The sequence below is a fragment of the Myotis myotis genome, unplaced genomic scaffold (assembly GCF_014108235.1).
Source record: "Myotis myotis isolate mMyoMyo1 unplaced genomic scaffold, mMyoMyo1.p scaffold_m19_p_7, whole genome shotgun sequence".
Lineage (NCBI taxonomy): Eukaryota > Metazoa > Chordata > Mammalia > Chiroptera > Vespertilionidae > Myotis > Myotis myotis.
Window position 1 is genome coordinate 4,434,587 of NW_023416379.1, and position 16,284 is coordinate 4,450,870.

The following is a 16,284-nucleotide window of genomic DNA, read 5'->3' on the forward strand; positions in this document are numbered from 1 at the left end:
TCAATAAAAATATATATTAAAAAAAAGTTCACATTGCAGCCAGAAAACAAGCGACAACATGTAGGGTGAGTATAAAAGCCACGACCTCCACAGAGAAGGAGTGCTCACGGGGAGGCAGGTGCTCTCCACCGGACAGTGGAGGTGCGGGGGCGGGGGTCAGGGGGGCTTCCGGGGGAGGGTGTGCAGGGCCACTTTGCCAGTCACGTGCTTGCTTGCTTTCCTCCACCTAAGAGCAAAGTGCTCTTGCCTTTGGCTTTTAGACCTGACAGAGCTGGGGGCGAGGGGGGGCGGTGGAGGGAGTACCGGAAATGAGAGACTGGGGGGGGGGGGGGAAGGATGGGAAAGCCAACGATCTACCTGCAGGCTGCAACGCACCCCCCCCCCCCCATTTCTCCCACCTACCTGCCAGCTCTGAGCAGCTGGCCCTGAAATCAAAGGACAGAAAGACTCCTCCCTGCCGTGAGGGAGGGACTCGACCTGCAGGCTGGAAATGTGGCGCACGGCGGAGGGGCCGGGTGTGGCCTGTGAACGTGTGAACAGGAGCGAGCAGGAGCGTCATCGCTGCCCCGCTTGCAGGGGAAATGACAGCACGTTCTCAGAGCCCCAAAGCCACAGCCTCAGCGCAGGCCACTCGGGGGCTTGGCCACAGCCATTTCCTGGAGCAGCTGCACCGCCGAGAAGGCAGCCTGGCGCAGGGGGAGGCTGGGGGCCAAGGTGACCTGGAAGGGCCACGGAAAACGCCACCCGTGTCTTTTTGGCGTGTGTTTATCCTTTCCGGAGGCCGTGACCGCCTGAAGGCGGCGTCGCCCAAGGAAGGAGGTGAATGGAGAGCAGCTTTCTGTCTGCGGCTCCCACCCACCTGGGCCCAGACTCGCACGCGGGACAGATTCGTTTCTGCAAAGGCGAGACGACAGGCGTGTGCGCCCATCACAAAGTCTGACCCGAAACGGACACGTGCGCTGATGAATTCCTTTGCTCTGCTGTTACTTCATCAGAGGTGGGTATTCCGCAAGCCAGTGAGCGCCAGCCCTGGCGTCCCTCACCCGCACGCCCTGTCCAAGGCCTGGCACCTAGTTCTGTATTCCTTTTCTTGAAGAATTCTCCACAAGCTGTGTAACTGCAGGTCCCTCAAAACTCCATCCGTTACACGTGAGGTTGCGTGTACATGGGCTTAAATCTAGAAAACTTGACACCCACCCAAGCTGAGAAGGGAATTTCCTCTGAAAGCCCGCACAGTGCACTGCTGATCCTGCTTTCTCTTCCCAGGCAGGAGGGTATCTTGCCCCTCCCGCCCCCCCCCCCCAAAAAAAAAAATCCGAGTAAAACACTGACACAGGAGTCCATGATTTTCATGGCTTATACTTGACATCTTCTTATGGAAGGGTGAAGAAATGAGAATTAATGTTATTATATTCTTATAGGTACTACTTACAATTGTCATTACTACTTACAACTGTACCAACAGCTATGATTTATTTATTTAGCGCTTACTCTGGGCCAGACAGTGTGCCAAGTATTCTGCATACCTCAATCCTCATTTCAACACACAACAAACATGATGGAGTAAATACACCCATTTTACAGATGAGAAGAGTGAGGCTGGCGTGATTAAGTAATTTACCTGATGTCACATTCTAATCTGGGTCCATTTAGCTCCAAAGCTTTCTGCTCTGTTTGAGCAGAGAAGTTAGAATTTCCCACTTCCTTGGCCAGATAACCTTTTCTACACCAATTCTAGCTCAATGGAGCCTTAATATCTGCTGTGCATTTTCCTCTCAGAATCTCTCCTCTTGCCAAGAAATTGGTTTGGGCATTAAGGAAGTTTAATTGAAAGAAATTTAAATTAGACCACAGCTAATTTAATTTTTTTATTTTAAAATTGTATTTCTGTTCCTCCTCCAAACTGAAGATTATGGCTGATCCAAGCAAACAGAATTTATGCAGCAGACTCAGAGCAAAACAGTAATAAACTATACATACAGTAACGCACAAGCCAAAGAAGAAATTGGACACTGTACCACCGCCTAAAAAAATTCACACCATCTAGCTTTGGGATAGTGTTTTTGTTTTAAGTAACTCTAACATGCTTCCTCCATATCATTTAAATCATTATCACCCTGAATTTTAAATGTATGCTATTCAATAAAGTGACTAGTCACCTTTGTTTAATTTACCATTGCTTTTGTTTCTCACCTTTTAATGCCATCAATCTAAGAAAAGTCACTGCAGCTGTAATCTCTACTCACCCCGGCCCCCAAATGGCCCCACGCTGTACCTGGATGCTCAGCCTACCTTTGAATCAACTGCGAGAGAAGAGATCAGAGGAGTCTGCTCCGAAGAGGAGGAAGTCAACTTTTCTTCGTGTTAGAACAGCTGACGTAGTTCTCCTTCCTTCCTGTTGGGCACGGGGTGAAGTGTGCATTCCCCGCTGGCCCTGAGTGCGCGGTGGCTACCCCACATCCCCAGGGCCCCCGAGAACAAAGCCACCCGAACCACACCCAGGAACTCTCATACGCCAGCAGTTTCCATTTTTATCTGGAGGGAAGACTGAGCTGGTGCTACTGAAATGTCTCACCCCTATCAAGAACGCCCCCCCCCCTCCGCCCCGCCAAGAGCAGAGACTCCAAATGCTCAAATGTCCCCACACCTGCAAGGGTTTCACGTTAACTTCAAGTGTAAATGACTACATCCCAAACATCAGCTGCCAACTCAAACACCAATTTAGAACAAGACTGGCATGGACTCCTTTTTTTTTTTTTTTTTTTTTTTTGGTAAATTGCATTGATGTTTAGCATACATACAGGAACATGGTACAAATCATAAGCACAGCTTGATAAAGTTTCCCAAAGTGAATGCGTCTATCAAGAAATTGAACTTGCTTGGCCAGTGTGGCTCAGTGGTTGAGCATTGACCTATGAACCAGGAGGTCACGGTTTGATTCCCGGTCAGGGCACATGCCCAGGTTGTAGGCTCAATCCCCAGTTGGGGCATGCAAGAGGCAGCTAATTGATGATTCTCCTTCATCATTGATGTTTCTATCTCTCTCTCTCTCTCTCTCTCTCTGAAATCAATAAAAAAAACTCTATTAAAAAAAAGAAATCGAACTTTAACAGCACCCTGGAAGTTCACATTGTAGTATTATATTTTACTAGAGGCCCGGTGCATAAAAATTTGTGCACTCGGGGGGGGGGGGTGTGTGTCCCTCAGCCTGGCCTGTGCCCTCTTGCAGTCTGGGACCCCTCGGGGGATGACCACCTGCTGGCTTAGGCCTGCTCCCCAGGGGATTGGGTCTAAGCTGGCAAGTCAGACATCCCTCTGGCAGTCTGGGAGCCCTCAGGGGATGGCCACTTGCCAGCGGGGAGCAGGCCTAAGCTGCAGTCGGACATCCTTAGTGCTGCTGAGGAGGCGGGAGAGGCTCCCACCACCACCGCTGTACTGGCAGCCATCAGCCTGGCTTGTGGCTGAGCAGAGCTCCCCCTGTGGGAGCACACTGACCACCAGGGGGCAGCTCCCGCATTGAGCGTCTGCCCCCTGGTGGTCAGTGTGTGTCATAGTGACCAGTCATTCCCAGTCGTTCTGCTGTTAGGTCAGTTTGCATATTACCCTTTTATTATATAGGATAGAGGCCCGGTGCACAAAAATTTGTGCACTCGGGGGGGGGGGGGTCCTTCAGCCCGGCCTGTGCCCTCTCGCAGTCTGGGACCCCTTGGGAGATAACGACCTGCTGGCTTAGGCCTGCTCCCGGGTGGCAGAGGGCAGGCCCAATCCCTAGGTGCAGCCCCTGGTCGGGCTCAGAGCAGGGCCGATTGGGGAGTTGGGGCGCCTTCCCCTGTCATGCACAGAGCAGGGCAGATTGGGAGGTTGTGATGCCACCCTCAGTCACACTCAGGGTAGGGCCAATTGGGGGGTTGGGGCACCGTCCCCTGTCACACTCAAGGCAGGGTCGATGGGGAGGATGCGGTGCCACCCCGTCATGCACAGAGCAAGGCCAGTCAGGGGGTTGGGGCGCTGCCCCCGTCACACACAGAGCAGGGCCAATCAGGGGGTTGGGGCACCGCCCTCTATCACCCACAGAGCAGAGCCGATCAGGGGGTTGGGGCGCCGCCACTCTCACACTCAGGGCAGGGCCGATGGGGAGGTTATGGCTCTACCCCATCACACACAGAGCAGGGCCCGTGGGGGGGGGGGGGGTTGGGGAGCTCCCCCCTATCAGGCACAGAGCAGGGCTGCTCAGGGGGTTGGGGCCCCGCCCCCGTCACACACAGAGCCACAGGGCGATCAGGGGGTTTGGGTGCTGCCCCCTGTCACGCTGATCCTGGTGCCGGGAGGCATATTACCCTTTTACTATATAGGGTAGAGGCCTGGTGCATGGGTGGGGCCAGCTGGTTTGCCCTGAAGGGTGTCCTGGATCAGGGTGGGGGTCCCCACTGGGGTGCCTGGCCAGTCTGGGTGAGGGGCTGAGGGCTGTTTTCAGGCTGGGAGTGACTGAAGTTCCCAACCGCTCCTTTATTTATTTATTTATTTATTTTTTTATTCTGGGCCAGCTTTACCTTGAGGCTTGGCTCCAGCTCTTAGGCCTCCACGCGGCTGAAAGTAGGTTTCTGGCCTTTGCTTACAATGTTGCGAATCTGCTGGCTGAAGTCCGGCGGTATTTGTTACAATGTTTCTTAAACTGCCTGCTCAGAGGCCTGCAGCCGCAGGCGGAGAACGTTGGTTTCCTCCAACGATCCTCCGTCACTGAGGCAAGCAAGCCTCATGTTAGTTTCAAGCTGCCTGGCTGCCGGCTGCTATCTTGGCTGACAGTTAATTTGCATATCTCGCTCATTAGCCAATGAAAAGGGTAGCGGTCGTACGCCAATTACCATGTTTCTCTTTTATTAGTGTAGATTGTATGAACATCTAAAAAAATTGATCTATTGTACTATTGATGGATGCTTGTGTTATTTATAATTTTTAGCTATTATGAATAGTGTGACTGCAAACATTGTTATATAGTCTCTTGGGTGAGTATTTGTACGTGTTTCTGTTGGTTACGTGTGTAAGGGTGGAATTGCTGTGTCATAGGTTATGTTTAATGTCAGTAGATGCCACCCACAGCTTTCCTAAATGGCCGTACTCACACTCCTACCAGCAACAATTTCCAGTTGCTTCACATGCTCATCCACACTTGATGTCATCTGTCCTTCTTATTTTATACTTCCTGGTCAACCGGGGGTGATATCATATTACGGTTTTAATTTTCATTTCCCTGATGTTTTGTGTAGCTGAGTTATCTGAGCATCATTTTATATGTTTATTGGTCATTTGGAGATCTACTTTGATGTTGGACTTGTTCAAGTCTTCTGCCTGTTTTCCTATTGGGTTGCCTGTCTTTCTGTTACTGATTTGTAGATGTTCTTTATATATTGAGGACACGAGTGCTTTGTCAGATATTTATATTGCAGATATTTTCTCCCGCTCTGTGAACTGTTTTTTTCATTCCCTGAACTCACTCTTAAGGGTGATACAGCATGAACTCTAACTGAGAGAATATGATTCCTCCGGCAAGCCAGCTGCTGACCAAGAATAGGGTGTGTTGTGTGGAGTCACTAGATCTCTCTGAACACTCCTGGAACTTGGTTTCCTCATCTGTAAATGAGGTTCGCTTTGCTCATCACTTTGGCTCTTTGGTTCTGAAATCTCACTCTTCCCTGGCCTGAGGGTGACAACTTGAGGTGGTGCATTCCATCAGGGGAGGAGCAGTGGTGGGCAGGAGGTGATGGTGAGCTGTGAAGGGTTAGAATGACTAAAGGGAAGAGTGAATTCAGAGGGCAAACTCTGTAGTGACAGATCTGAGTGATGCTCAGGAAACTGCTTGGCCTCTCTGAGCCTGTCTCCTGGTGACGACCACAAGGCTTCCCTGGTAGTATATAGTTCATTCAATTCATTCATAAATATTTATTGTGCATCTACTATGTCAGGCGCTGCCATAGTGATCATGGTTGAGGATCCCTGACTTAAAAAGATTCCTAATAAATAGTAACTGCTGTCTGGCCCGTGTTGCTCAGTGGTTGAACCAGGAGGTCACAGTTTGATTCCTAGTCAGGGCACATGCCTGGGTTGTGGGCTCAGTCCCCGGTAGGGGGAATGCAGGAGGCAGCCGGTCAATGATTCTCTCTCATCATTGATGTAATATATCTCTCTCCCTCTAACTTCCTCTCTGAAATCAATAAAAATCAACCAATCAATCAATAACTAGTAACTGCTATTTATTTAGTAGTAATATTACTATTTTTGTAGCTTAAGACACTGAATAAATCCATTTAGGAATGTTTGGGGGAAAATGTTTTAGAAATTAGGGTAATCTGGAATAGTTATTATTTTGCTAAGGCTGGTGTAACAAATACCTTAGACCGGAGAGCTAAACAACAGAAATTTATTTCCTCACAATTCTGAGGCCTGGAAGATGGAAGTGTTGGTATGGCCTGTAGCTGGCTGTCTCCAAACCATCCTCCCTCTGTGTGTCTGTGCCAAATCTCCTTTCCTTATAAAAACACAGTCATATTGGACCTTATTTTAACTTAACCTCTTGAAAGGCCCCATCTCCAAATACAGAATGCCACCTTCTCAGGACTTGGTGGTGAAAAGGTCAATATGTGAATTTTGGGAGGGACACAATTCAGCCCATAACAGTAGGATATACTAGGAAAATTTAGAACTTCCACTTTTTCAAAAGCTAAAAACGTAAACTTTATTGTTTAGGAAATGGATTCATAGTTTAATATATCATAGTTGCAATATACACATTTGTGGGAGACATGCTCAAAAACTGTTCCTGCTTGAGGGGCATAATTAACGAAGTTTGGGGACCACTCATCTGGGGCCTCGGGCTACAGTGGGCAGCAGGGAAGAGTCGGCAGACAGCAGAGCCCTGGGTGCTGGGCGGGTATAAGCTATTATTATTTTATCCTCACCCAAGGATACTTTTCCATTGATTTTTACAGAGAGTGGAATAGAGAGGGAAAGACAGAGAGAAACATCGATGTGAGAGAAACACATCGATTGGTTGCCTCCTGCACACGCCCTGACCAGGGCCCAGGCCAGGGAGGAGCCTGCAACCAAGGTACATGCCCTTGACTGGAATCTAACCCGGACCCTTCAGTCCGCAGGCTGACACTTTACCCACTGAGCTAGACCAGCTAGGGCTGGGCAGGTATAAATTAGATCACATCTGAAAGCAAAGGGAGCTGACACAGGGCGGGCCTGGGGTTCGACCAGAGGGCAAGGGAGGTCAGGGAGCAGCCGAGTGGCTGCACGGCCAGGAGTCGGCAAAGAGAGCGTGAAGGTGCTACATGCCCGAGGGAAGCCTTCGCACTGTGTGTGGCAGGTGAGAGCACTCTGTTCCCTTCTGTGTCCTTGCCCTGTCAGCTCAGGCAGGGACAAGGCACCTGCCCTGGACGACAAAACGTGTGCAGAGGTGACACCCGCCACTTTGTGAGCAACACCTTCCTAGCCAACACTGGGCCACCGTTCTCTCTCCCTCGGTGACTCTGGAGTCACGCTGCTCCCCCGGCCTGGTCCCCGCGTGGAGGAGACGTGGGCAGAGCCACAGCAGACCCTCCATGGGCATGCGGTGTGAGTGACAACACATCTTTGCTGTCCTCAACCACCAAGAGTGTAGGGTCATTTGTTTCTGCAGCTGAGCCTATGCTGTGTCTGTTCCTATACACAGAACTGACACAGTATTTAATAACTATCTCTCTATATAAAAGGCTAATATGCTAAGTGTCCCTCCTCCCGTCCTACTGGTCGCTATGATGGGCACTGACCACCAGGGGGCAGATGCTCAACACAGCAGCTGCAGAGCTGCAGTGACTTGGCAGTAGCGGTTCTCTGGTGATGCACCCCAAAACCAGAGAGGAGGGAGCACGATTCCTCGTGGGGCCGTGCAATTCCACCTTTGGCCGTGGGTTATGTTGTGCAATTCCACACCTCGGCTCCTCTAGGCTCCTGTCGGCCCTGAATCTGGTTTACTGCACACTTGCGTTTGCATTCCACACCCTGTACGACAGCAACTTTGCAGAGTGCCCGCTCACATTCCAGGACCTCTTGGGGGATGTCGGGAGAGCTGATTTTGGTCAGATCCCCGGAGGCCAGCCCAAGGGACCCCACCTGCCAGAGGGACCCCGTTCACTCTGCAGACGCCAGAGAGGGACCGTGGGAGGTTGGCTCCAGGGCATGTCTGGCCCATCTGGCCCAATCCTGCCCCACTGGCCACCTTCTAATTAATTCCCTTTCACTGTGTATGAATCTGTGCACTGGGCCTCTAGTTATAGCATAAAAACCAACCGTCAGAAAAAATAGCAGCTGGAGGTTCCTGTTATGCCCATGAGCTATCCCTTAGTAGTTAATCTTGGGGATGGAGCCCCAGGGAAGGGGCGAGGTAGCCAGGATTGGGAGGAAGATGGACCCAAGGGGCTCAGTGCAACAGCCATTCCAGTTGGTACTTCAGTCCCACCGTGCCTGAGTTTCCCAGCGGACAGCATCTCGCTAGCATGGAATTTCTCAGCCTAGGAGTCTCACTTTAGATATGTGTCAGCCACAGATTTGTTTTCTGCTCCTTACAGCATGAGATTCCTCAGACTACAGTGTTTTGGCATGACCAGCTTCCTTGTATTATTGTTGTTGTTATTATTGACTTGGCGCATCTCAGTAACGCACTCCTAGGCACAGGGAAAGGGAGGAAAACTCGGACAGCCACAGGGTTGGGTCGGGATGGTGAAGGGCACCACATCACAGACAACACTGCGAGACCCCACGGAGGCCGCTGACTTACCAGCTGAGGTGGCATGGCTGGGATTGCGAGGCCTGCACTTGCTAAATCAAGGCACTGGCAACACCAATCCCTATCTCTAAAGAGTGTAGTTAGGAGACGACTCGAAGGAAGAAAGCACGCAATACCTGCCAATCTACGGCTAACTCCCAAATGGAAAAGCAAACTCGAGATTCACTCCACTGACTTATTGCGCAGCAACTAAACGTTATTCTAAAATGTGGCTGAATCCCAGAGATATGGGCAGCCATGAGGCTGGTGGACCTGCATTCTTGGGCAATCGGGGTGCTGGGAGCCCCGATTGGACCAAATGCCCCAGTGATTGCCCATTCCTCCGCCCTACAGAGTATACATCCACTGGGCAGAATGCCAGGCCCTCTCACTGCGTTCTCCCAAGCACTGCAACATCACTGAGCCTGGAGACTTCAAACCCCCTATTTACAAAAAAGTGGGACTATGAATATGGGGGTGATTTTCGGTTACAGTATCCCTAGTCTCTGCCTCACCAATGCTGGATTGGGAAGTTCCTAAAAGGCTGTGGAGCAATAGCTAAAATACATCCCACACCTCACAGCCTTTAACTGCAGGTGCTCACCTGTTCACTCTGGCTTTGCACATAACCCCAAGACACTCGGCTCCTCTAGGCCACAGCAGAGGGGGAAATTAGAAGAGAGGGAAAAGGCCCCGTTGGGCTCAGGCCTGTGGGGTCACGTGACTGAAAACACCAGAAATGGATTCTCGGGGGGCAGCCGGAATGTCCAGGAGACAGACAAAAACACGCACGGATTGGAATCCCATGTAGACTGAGGCACAAGACTGAGAACTGGAACAGGCGAGTTGAAGCGAGATCATAGGAAGAGAACAAAACTCAAAAAGAAAGTCAAGTTCAGAATGTGAGAAGCAGAAACCACGTGTGGGAGAGCGAGTGTCCGGGCCCAGCAGCTGTGTCTCAGGCTCTGCCCTCCTCCCCTGACCCACAGGAGGCAGGCCATTGCATCTTCCTGCACCCCAGTTCTCTCAGAACCAGTGTGTGTGTGGAAAGCATGCACTCATTCAATAAATTTTCATTGTGCGCCTACTCTGTGCCAGGCACAATGCAAGGGGCAGGGGAAACATCAGCGAATAAACAGATTCCGCCGCCGGCGTGGCAATTAGGATTCTATAGGGTAGAAACAAGGGCTGCTGATGGATTGCAGGCGGGCTGGGCGGAGCCGCAGGGTCTTGTCGTCAGCTCTTCCCGGGGAGGATGGGAAGTGGGTTTTAGCAACTGGGCTTTGGAGAGGTAAGGAGTGGCAGCTTGACTTCAAGGGTGTGGTAAAACCGGAAAAATAGTCCGCAAAGCCACACATCTCAGCCTCAGAGTCCATACAAGCAGGCCCATAGCCCCAGCCCTTCTCGGAGAACACGGCCAGAGCCCGAAGCAATTCCTAATTTTCATAAAGACCCCGAACTCAAGTCCAGTGTACGTCTAGGTCGTGCTGGTGAAGGCAGCCTGTAAGTGTGCAGCATTTTACAAAGTTTCCACCCCAGAATGCTTTTTAAAATGGTGCTTTAAAAAATAGTAGGAAGAATTTATGTGGAAAACTTGCCTCCCCAGAGGAAGGTTCCTATCAGAGCCGAAGTTTCCTAGCCCCCCTGATCCCCAGAGGGACTGTAACCAATACCTCGCTGCCCATCAAGGTCAGAAGTCACCTTACAGTTCACCAGGTGTCCACCCGTCTGAATATTCAAATTACCCCGCACAGACGACTCTGCCCCCCGAAATGGCCTGTACACTTATCATATTTCGTTTTTGCTTACGTTTGTTTTGTTTTAGCTGCCGTGGTCTAGGCAGTTGCCTGGCTACTCAATCGGGTTCCCGCGGAAACCGCCACCTCGGAGAGGAGAGGAGATAGTCCCGAGTCCACGCCCGGCGCGCCTGCCCGACGGAGGAACAAGGGGAAGGGCGTGGCCCTGAGGGGCGTGGGCGTGGCCTTGGAGCGGGCGTGGGCGCATAGGGGCGGGGCCCGGAGGAGGGAGGGGCCTTTGGGGCGGGCGTGGGCGTGTGGGGGCGGGGCCTGGGGAAGGGCGGGGCCGGGTAGTCCTGGGCCGCAGTGCGCCGGCGCAGTGCGCTCTCCTCGGGGCGGCGGAGGCGACGCGCCGGGGAAGATGGAAGACTACCAGACTGCGGAAGAGGTAACTGCCGGCCGGCGACGGGCGGGTGGAGGCCGGGAGCCCCGGGCTGGGTGGGAGGCGGCAGCCCGTGGGGGGCCCCTGGGCGTCTGGACGAGGGCGGCGGCCGTACCCCGCGCGGGCTGACGGCGCCGCGCCCCCCGAGCGCTCCGCGGTGACCCCGGGCGGCCTGCCCGGGTGTCCCCGACCTGCCGGGGTGGGGCGGCCCAGGGGCTCCCTGCGCGGCGCCCCATGCGCCCCACCTCCCGCCTGCGCCGCGCCCACTTGGTCCCGGCCGGGAGTCAGGCCACTCGGCCCTTCTATGAGCGATGCGGACCCTGCCCTGCGGGGCGGTCCACGCCCGGTGCGCCCCAGGGCCGCGCGGGCGCCGGCTGGCCGAGGCCGCGCTTTAACGCCGACCCCAGGGGCACGCACGCGTGAGCGCACGCACAGCCGCAGCTCGCCAGTCCCCCCGGGCTCGGGTCTGATGCTCGGGCTGTCGGCGAGGCGCCGGAGTGCGGGTCGGAGAGCCTGCCTTTGTCTGCGGTGCGCACGGTCCCCGCCGCTCGCGCCCTTGGCCGCCGCGCTCACCCGCCGTGCGCACCGGGCTCTCGCTACCGGGCGTCCTGGGCGATAAAGGCCGTTATTTCGGTTTGGGTTCGAGCCGGCGGTGAGACAGCGCTTGTCAGTGGGGGCGGGGGCACCTCATTGTCTCGGTGAAGACGGGGTTGAAGCGCACAATTGTTGGCGAAGCGGAAGACGGTCATTGTGACGGTGCGCGGTTCGAACGGCTTCCATGTGGGCCAAGGATCCCAGTGGCCAGTGGACGTGGATGAAGGGGTTAAATTCTAGTGTCAAGCCAGCCTTTTGGGTCCTGGCATGATCCCAGCAGACACCAAACCAGAACCCTCCCGACGTCTCTCCCGGCCCCGGGCCCCTGGGCGAGCCCTTCGCGCTGGAGTTCCGTGATGTTTTCCTCGGGAAAAGGAAGGTCTTCACTTCTCAAGTGCTCGTTGCCTAGATTTGCATGAGTCAGTGCTCCATGGATGGGAATCTAAGTCCAAGTCTGCCCCTGTTCTTCCTTGCAGACCACTTTTGTTGTTGACGAAGTGAGCAACATTGTGAAAGAGGTAAGAGGAGACATGCCTACTTTTAAAATACTCGCGCGCTGGCTTATATGAGTGAAAATAATGTGTTTTAAGCACTGTCTTGGAATGGTTTCAGCCGAGCCTGCCTGTGTTTTGGTATTTCAAATAAGTTTTTTTAAAAATATATTTCATTGATTTTTTACAGAGAGGAGGGGAGAGGGGTAGAGAGTTAGAAACATCGATGAGAGAGAAACATCGATTAGCTGCTTCCTGCACGCCCCCTACTGGGGGTGTGCCCGCAACCAAGGTACATGCCCTTGACCGGAATCGAACCCGGGACCCTTCAGTCCGCAGGCCGAGGCTCTATCCACTGAGCCAAACCGGTTGGGGCTCAAATAAGTTTTTAACCTCAGAGAATAGCTAGATAAGAACTACTCCCATATGAGGTAAATTATGTATTTTAAACCAGACAGGAAATTTTATATGTTAGTATTATTATTGGATGTAACTAAGGCTTGATTCTATAACTTTTAGCATAAAGAGTCATGGTGTACAAGTGACTGTTTCCAACGTTAGTGAAGAGAGTGGGTGTAAAAAATTGAACTTCCAGTTACTGCACACCTGGTGGTTCAGTTGGCCATTGTTTGTTTCCTTATTTTTCTTACATTCCTACACTGCCTGCTTTATCATTACTGACTGTGGTGTTTGCCTTCGATAATGAGAATGGGAGACAAAAAAGGATTCTTGTTCTTCATTTATTTAAAAAAAAAGCCAAGGGGCATGCAGGGGACTGATCCTGGAGTCTACAGTCGGGACAGGGAAGGCGGGCGTTTGTCCAGTAACAACACTGGGAAGTGGTCGCTGCCACAGCAGCTGGTGCTGGAGGGAGTTCAGAGCTGGACTCTGAGTAGGGGCAGCATGAACTCAGCGAAGAGGGCAGTGATGGCGAACCTTTTGAGCTCGGCGCGTCAGCGTTTTGAAAAGCCCTAACTTAACTCTGGTGCCGTGTCACATATAGAAATTTTTTGATATTTGCAACCATAGTAAAACAAAGACTTATATTTTTGATATTTATTTTATATATTTAAATGCCATTTAACAAAGAAAAATCCAACCAAAAAAATGAGTTCGCGTGTCACCTCTGACACGCGTGTCATAGGTTCGCCATCACGGGAATAGGGGCCAAGTGCCAAGGCGGGGACGGCGTGTGCAGGGCCCTGTGCAGGGGTGTGCAGTGTGTCTGAGGGATGGGAGGGCTGCAGAGAGCTGGGCCGCCTGAGAGGGAAAGAGCCTCTGTAAGCTGAGCAGATAGTGACGCCATTGGCTACAAGAAAGTCATTAGTTGATCTGAGTTAACAGTACCATTGAGGATCTGTATGTGATTTGGAACTGATTCTAATCCAGGTTATTAATACAAATTATTGACTATTGCCAGAATGATAAAGAACCACAACCTATTTTTGTGAACATCATCAAAAAACAAAATGACTTTGTTCTGCCTTATACATTATTCAGCATTAGGCGTGCTTTTTTTTAGTTGTCTTTTATCTTTTCCAAAATAGTGTTTCTTAGGGAAGGAGTGGGGGGAGCAGGAAGGTGGGTGAATCACTGAGCCAGTGGGAAGTGGAGTTGGTTATGAAGTGTCCTGGGCCTCCCTCGTTTTCCTCATTAGCGTTGACTTGGTTACCAGGCAGCAGGTAAGTGGAAGGCAGGCTTCCCAGTCTCCCTGGAAGCATGAGGTAATGTTGTGGTGTTGACTTCACATGGTCACCGGCCTCCACAGCTTTGCTTGGTGATGTCCTCTCGGGCTATTCTAAGTATTGGGTAGTAGTACGTTTGGGTGGGTCCAAAATCAGAGACAGGTTTTTCTCCGTCCCTGAAGAACAGTGAACTGGGCCCAAAGTGTGTGTGTGGAGGGTCCTCAGAGTTAGACATTTAGCTTGATTATTATCTAGTAATCTGGTCCCTTTAATCCAGGGGCTCCTAAGCCCCCAGCCTCGCTTTATGCAGAGCTGGAGGGCGCGGGGTGTGTGGCAGAGAATGCAAAGGAGCTGTGATAAGACGCTAAAACGCATGGGGTGGAAGAAGCAGGATGCCAATGATCTTTGTGTAATGTGACTACTCGGAGTCCCCGAGAAGCAGGAATTCCTGTAGATAGAAATGAGGGTGTGACTGTAGGTAGCTTTCTGTTTCTCAAAAGCAAGATCACTGGGCTGTGCCAGGCAGTCGGCCCCTGTCACCTAGGTGCACAACCAGATCCTGGCACTGTTCTCTCGTGCTCAGGACAGAACCTGATGATCACTGACCACTTTTATTGTAGGTTGTAACTGTCATAAAAACTCAAGTTTTCTGGTTTAAGTCAGAATGTTTCACAATGTTGACAGACCCCCATGTAATTATGAATTCTTAAAAACAAATGTAAAACTTACTTAAATATGATCCTATTAAACAAAAGGTGTATTTGGTCTCATGGATACAAATAAGCTTACATTGATGCAAACTGTATTTCAGCAGTTCTTAGGGGACGAACTTGCATACTAACTGGAAGGTGCTGGGTGCACGCTGCTGCTAGTGGCTCCTCTGTGCTTTGTCTTCTAGGCTATAGAAAGTGCCATCGGCGGCAACGCCTATCAGCACAGCAAAGTCAACCAGTGGACCACAAATGTCGTAGAACAAACTTTAAGCCAACTCACCAAGCTGGGAAAACCATTCAAATACATTGGTAATGGATTTGCTTCTCGTATATATGGATGCTGGTTCTTGAAATACTGATGAGGCAGGACGAGTGTCAGAAGAGAGTGGTTGTGTCAGCGTGGTGCCCAACCTTCCAGTTCCCTGTAGAAGTGTCACTTGTGTTGTGCACACTGCTTTACTTTAGGTCATAGCCGGCATCACCTGCCTAGTTGGCTGCTGGAACAGTTGCAGGGCATGCCCCAGACTTCAGGTCAGATGCTTGTAGACCAGGTGTGCAGCGAAGGGAAGGGACAGGTGTGGTTTGTCAGTGTCATAGGACCTTAATTTTTATGAGCATCAACCACATGATCAATATACATATGCTGAAAGTGGGCAAAAAGAAATGTGTGTTGCCAAGTAGATTTCGCTAATGAAAGTTGCTTTCATTGAAGTGACCTGTATAATTATGCAGAAGAACGGAGCAGGACTACACACGGCGAGTTCTTGCTTCTGGGACAGCTCTACTGACGGTACGGTTCTCAGTCTCTGGGTCAGAGTCTGTCGTGGGCATTTTCCTGAGGCGGTGGTGTCTTCTTGGACCTGCTGAGATCTAGACTGTCCAAAGCCGAGTTTCCTGAACTGTGTGCGTGGGTGTTCCTGTCTCTGAATGCATGCTTATTAGAGTTACCTTTAAAGCATTTTATAGAAAAGAGACTTGCCAGCCTTTATGTATGTACCACAAAGAGGTAAGTATCTGAGTATTGGGGCCGGATAGTGAGACATCAGCACGAGGTGGCCCACGTTCCTGACTTTCAGTGCCATCTGCCCGCAGGGAGCTGCACCGTGCGATGGGAGAATAAGACCATGTACTGCATCGTCAGCGCCTTCGGACTGTCCATCTGACTGACCACCTCATCCCCCCAGGCTCTTTCTCCTCTGTCTCAACATTTCTCTCCGATCTTCTAGCCACCAGCCATGAATTCAGTGAACAGCTTTCCCGCCCTTTGTTTTCTGTGGCACTCTCAACATGCAGAGAAAAACCCAAGTGACCGCACTGTCCTGTGATCAGCACACCCTCAATCACGGATCGTTCTTGGGCAGTCGGAACCTGGACTGCCACGTGTCCGCACTCTGAATATCTCTGTTCAAAGGTGCTAAACACTCAACCTGCTAGTGTGAACCTTTCTCTACTCTCTGAAATCATTCAAACACACTAATTTTTCCATACTTTGTACTTTTGTTAGAATAAATTATTCCAATTTAAAGTTTGTTTTTCTTTAGTCTAAATCAGCGGTGGCCAACCTTTCGGACCTCACGGACCACCGGTTGGTGACCGCTGGTCTAAATAGTATCACAAACAAAATCTTCATATTTAATTAGTGCTTCAGCATCTATAAAACCAAAAAGGAAAACAAAAACAAGCTGCAATTTGGCTTTGGTTCTCTCCACACAAAGACTTGCTAACCCATGGGCCAGGCCCTGACAGCTCCGCTGTGTTCTGGTGAGATCTCTTCTACCTCCATCCTAAGGCTCCCTCTCCTAGAGCGCAGGTGGGAAGTG

General features: G+C 51.2%; 2 protein-coding genes across 9 annotated transcripts in view; one reads left to right on the top strand and one right to left on the bottom strand.

Annotated features, from left to right (window-relative positions):
* SYTL3 (synaptotagmin like 3) overlaps positions 1-10,745 on the bottom strand; it is a 52,611-nt gene extending 41,866 nt beyond the window's left edge. For 4 of the 5 annotated variants that reach the window (XM_036316511.1, XM_036316510.1, XM_036316508.1 and 1 more), the window contains exon 1: positions 2,293-2,348. The gene's annotated coding sequence lies outside the window, so the exon portion shown is untranslated. Of the gene's footprint in view, positions 1-2,292; positions 2,349-10,612 lie in introns of those variants that run through there. The other variant, XM_036316509.1, reaches the window with a different exon arrangement.
* A 128-nt stretch (positions 10,746-10,873) lies between these two features.
* DYNLT1 (dynein light chain Tctex-type 1) lies at positions 10,874-15,989 on the top strand. Of its 4 annotated transcripts, none has more exons than XR_004968684.1 (5): positions 10,874-10,987; positions 12,052-12,093; positions 14,650-14,773; positions 15,177-15,470; positions 15,557-15,989. XR_004968684.1 is itself a non-coding variant. In XM_036316036.1 (5 exons), the coding sequence occupies exons 1-5, from the start codon at positions 10,961-10,963 to the stop codon at positions 15,625-15,627; spliced, it is 342 nt and encodes a 113-aa protein (XP_036171929.1). In that variant the 5' UTR covers positions 10,874-10,960; the 3' UTR covers positions 15,628-15,989. The 4 variants fall into 4 exon arrangements, 2 of the variants coding, with proteins under 2 accessions (XP_036171929.1, XP_036171930.1); XR_004968685.1 differs by having other exon boundaries at positions 15,197-15,470; XM_036316036.1 differs by having other exon boundaries at positions 15,177-15,254.
* The last annotated feature ends 295 nt before the right edge of the window (positions 15,990-16,284 follow it).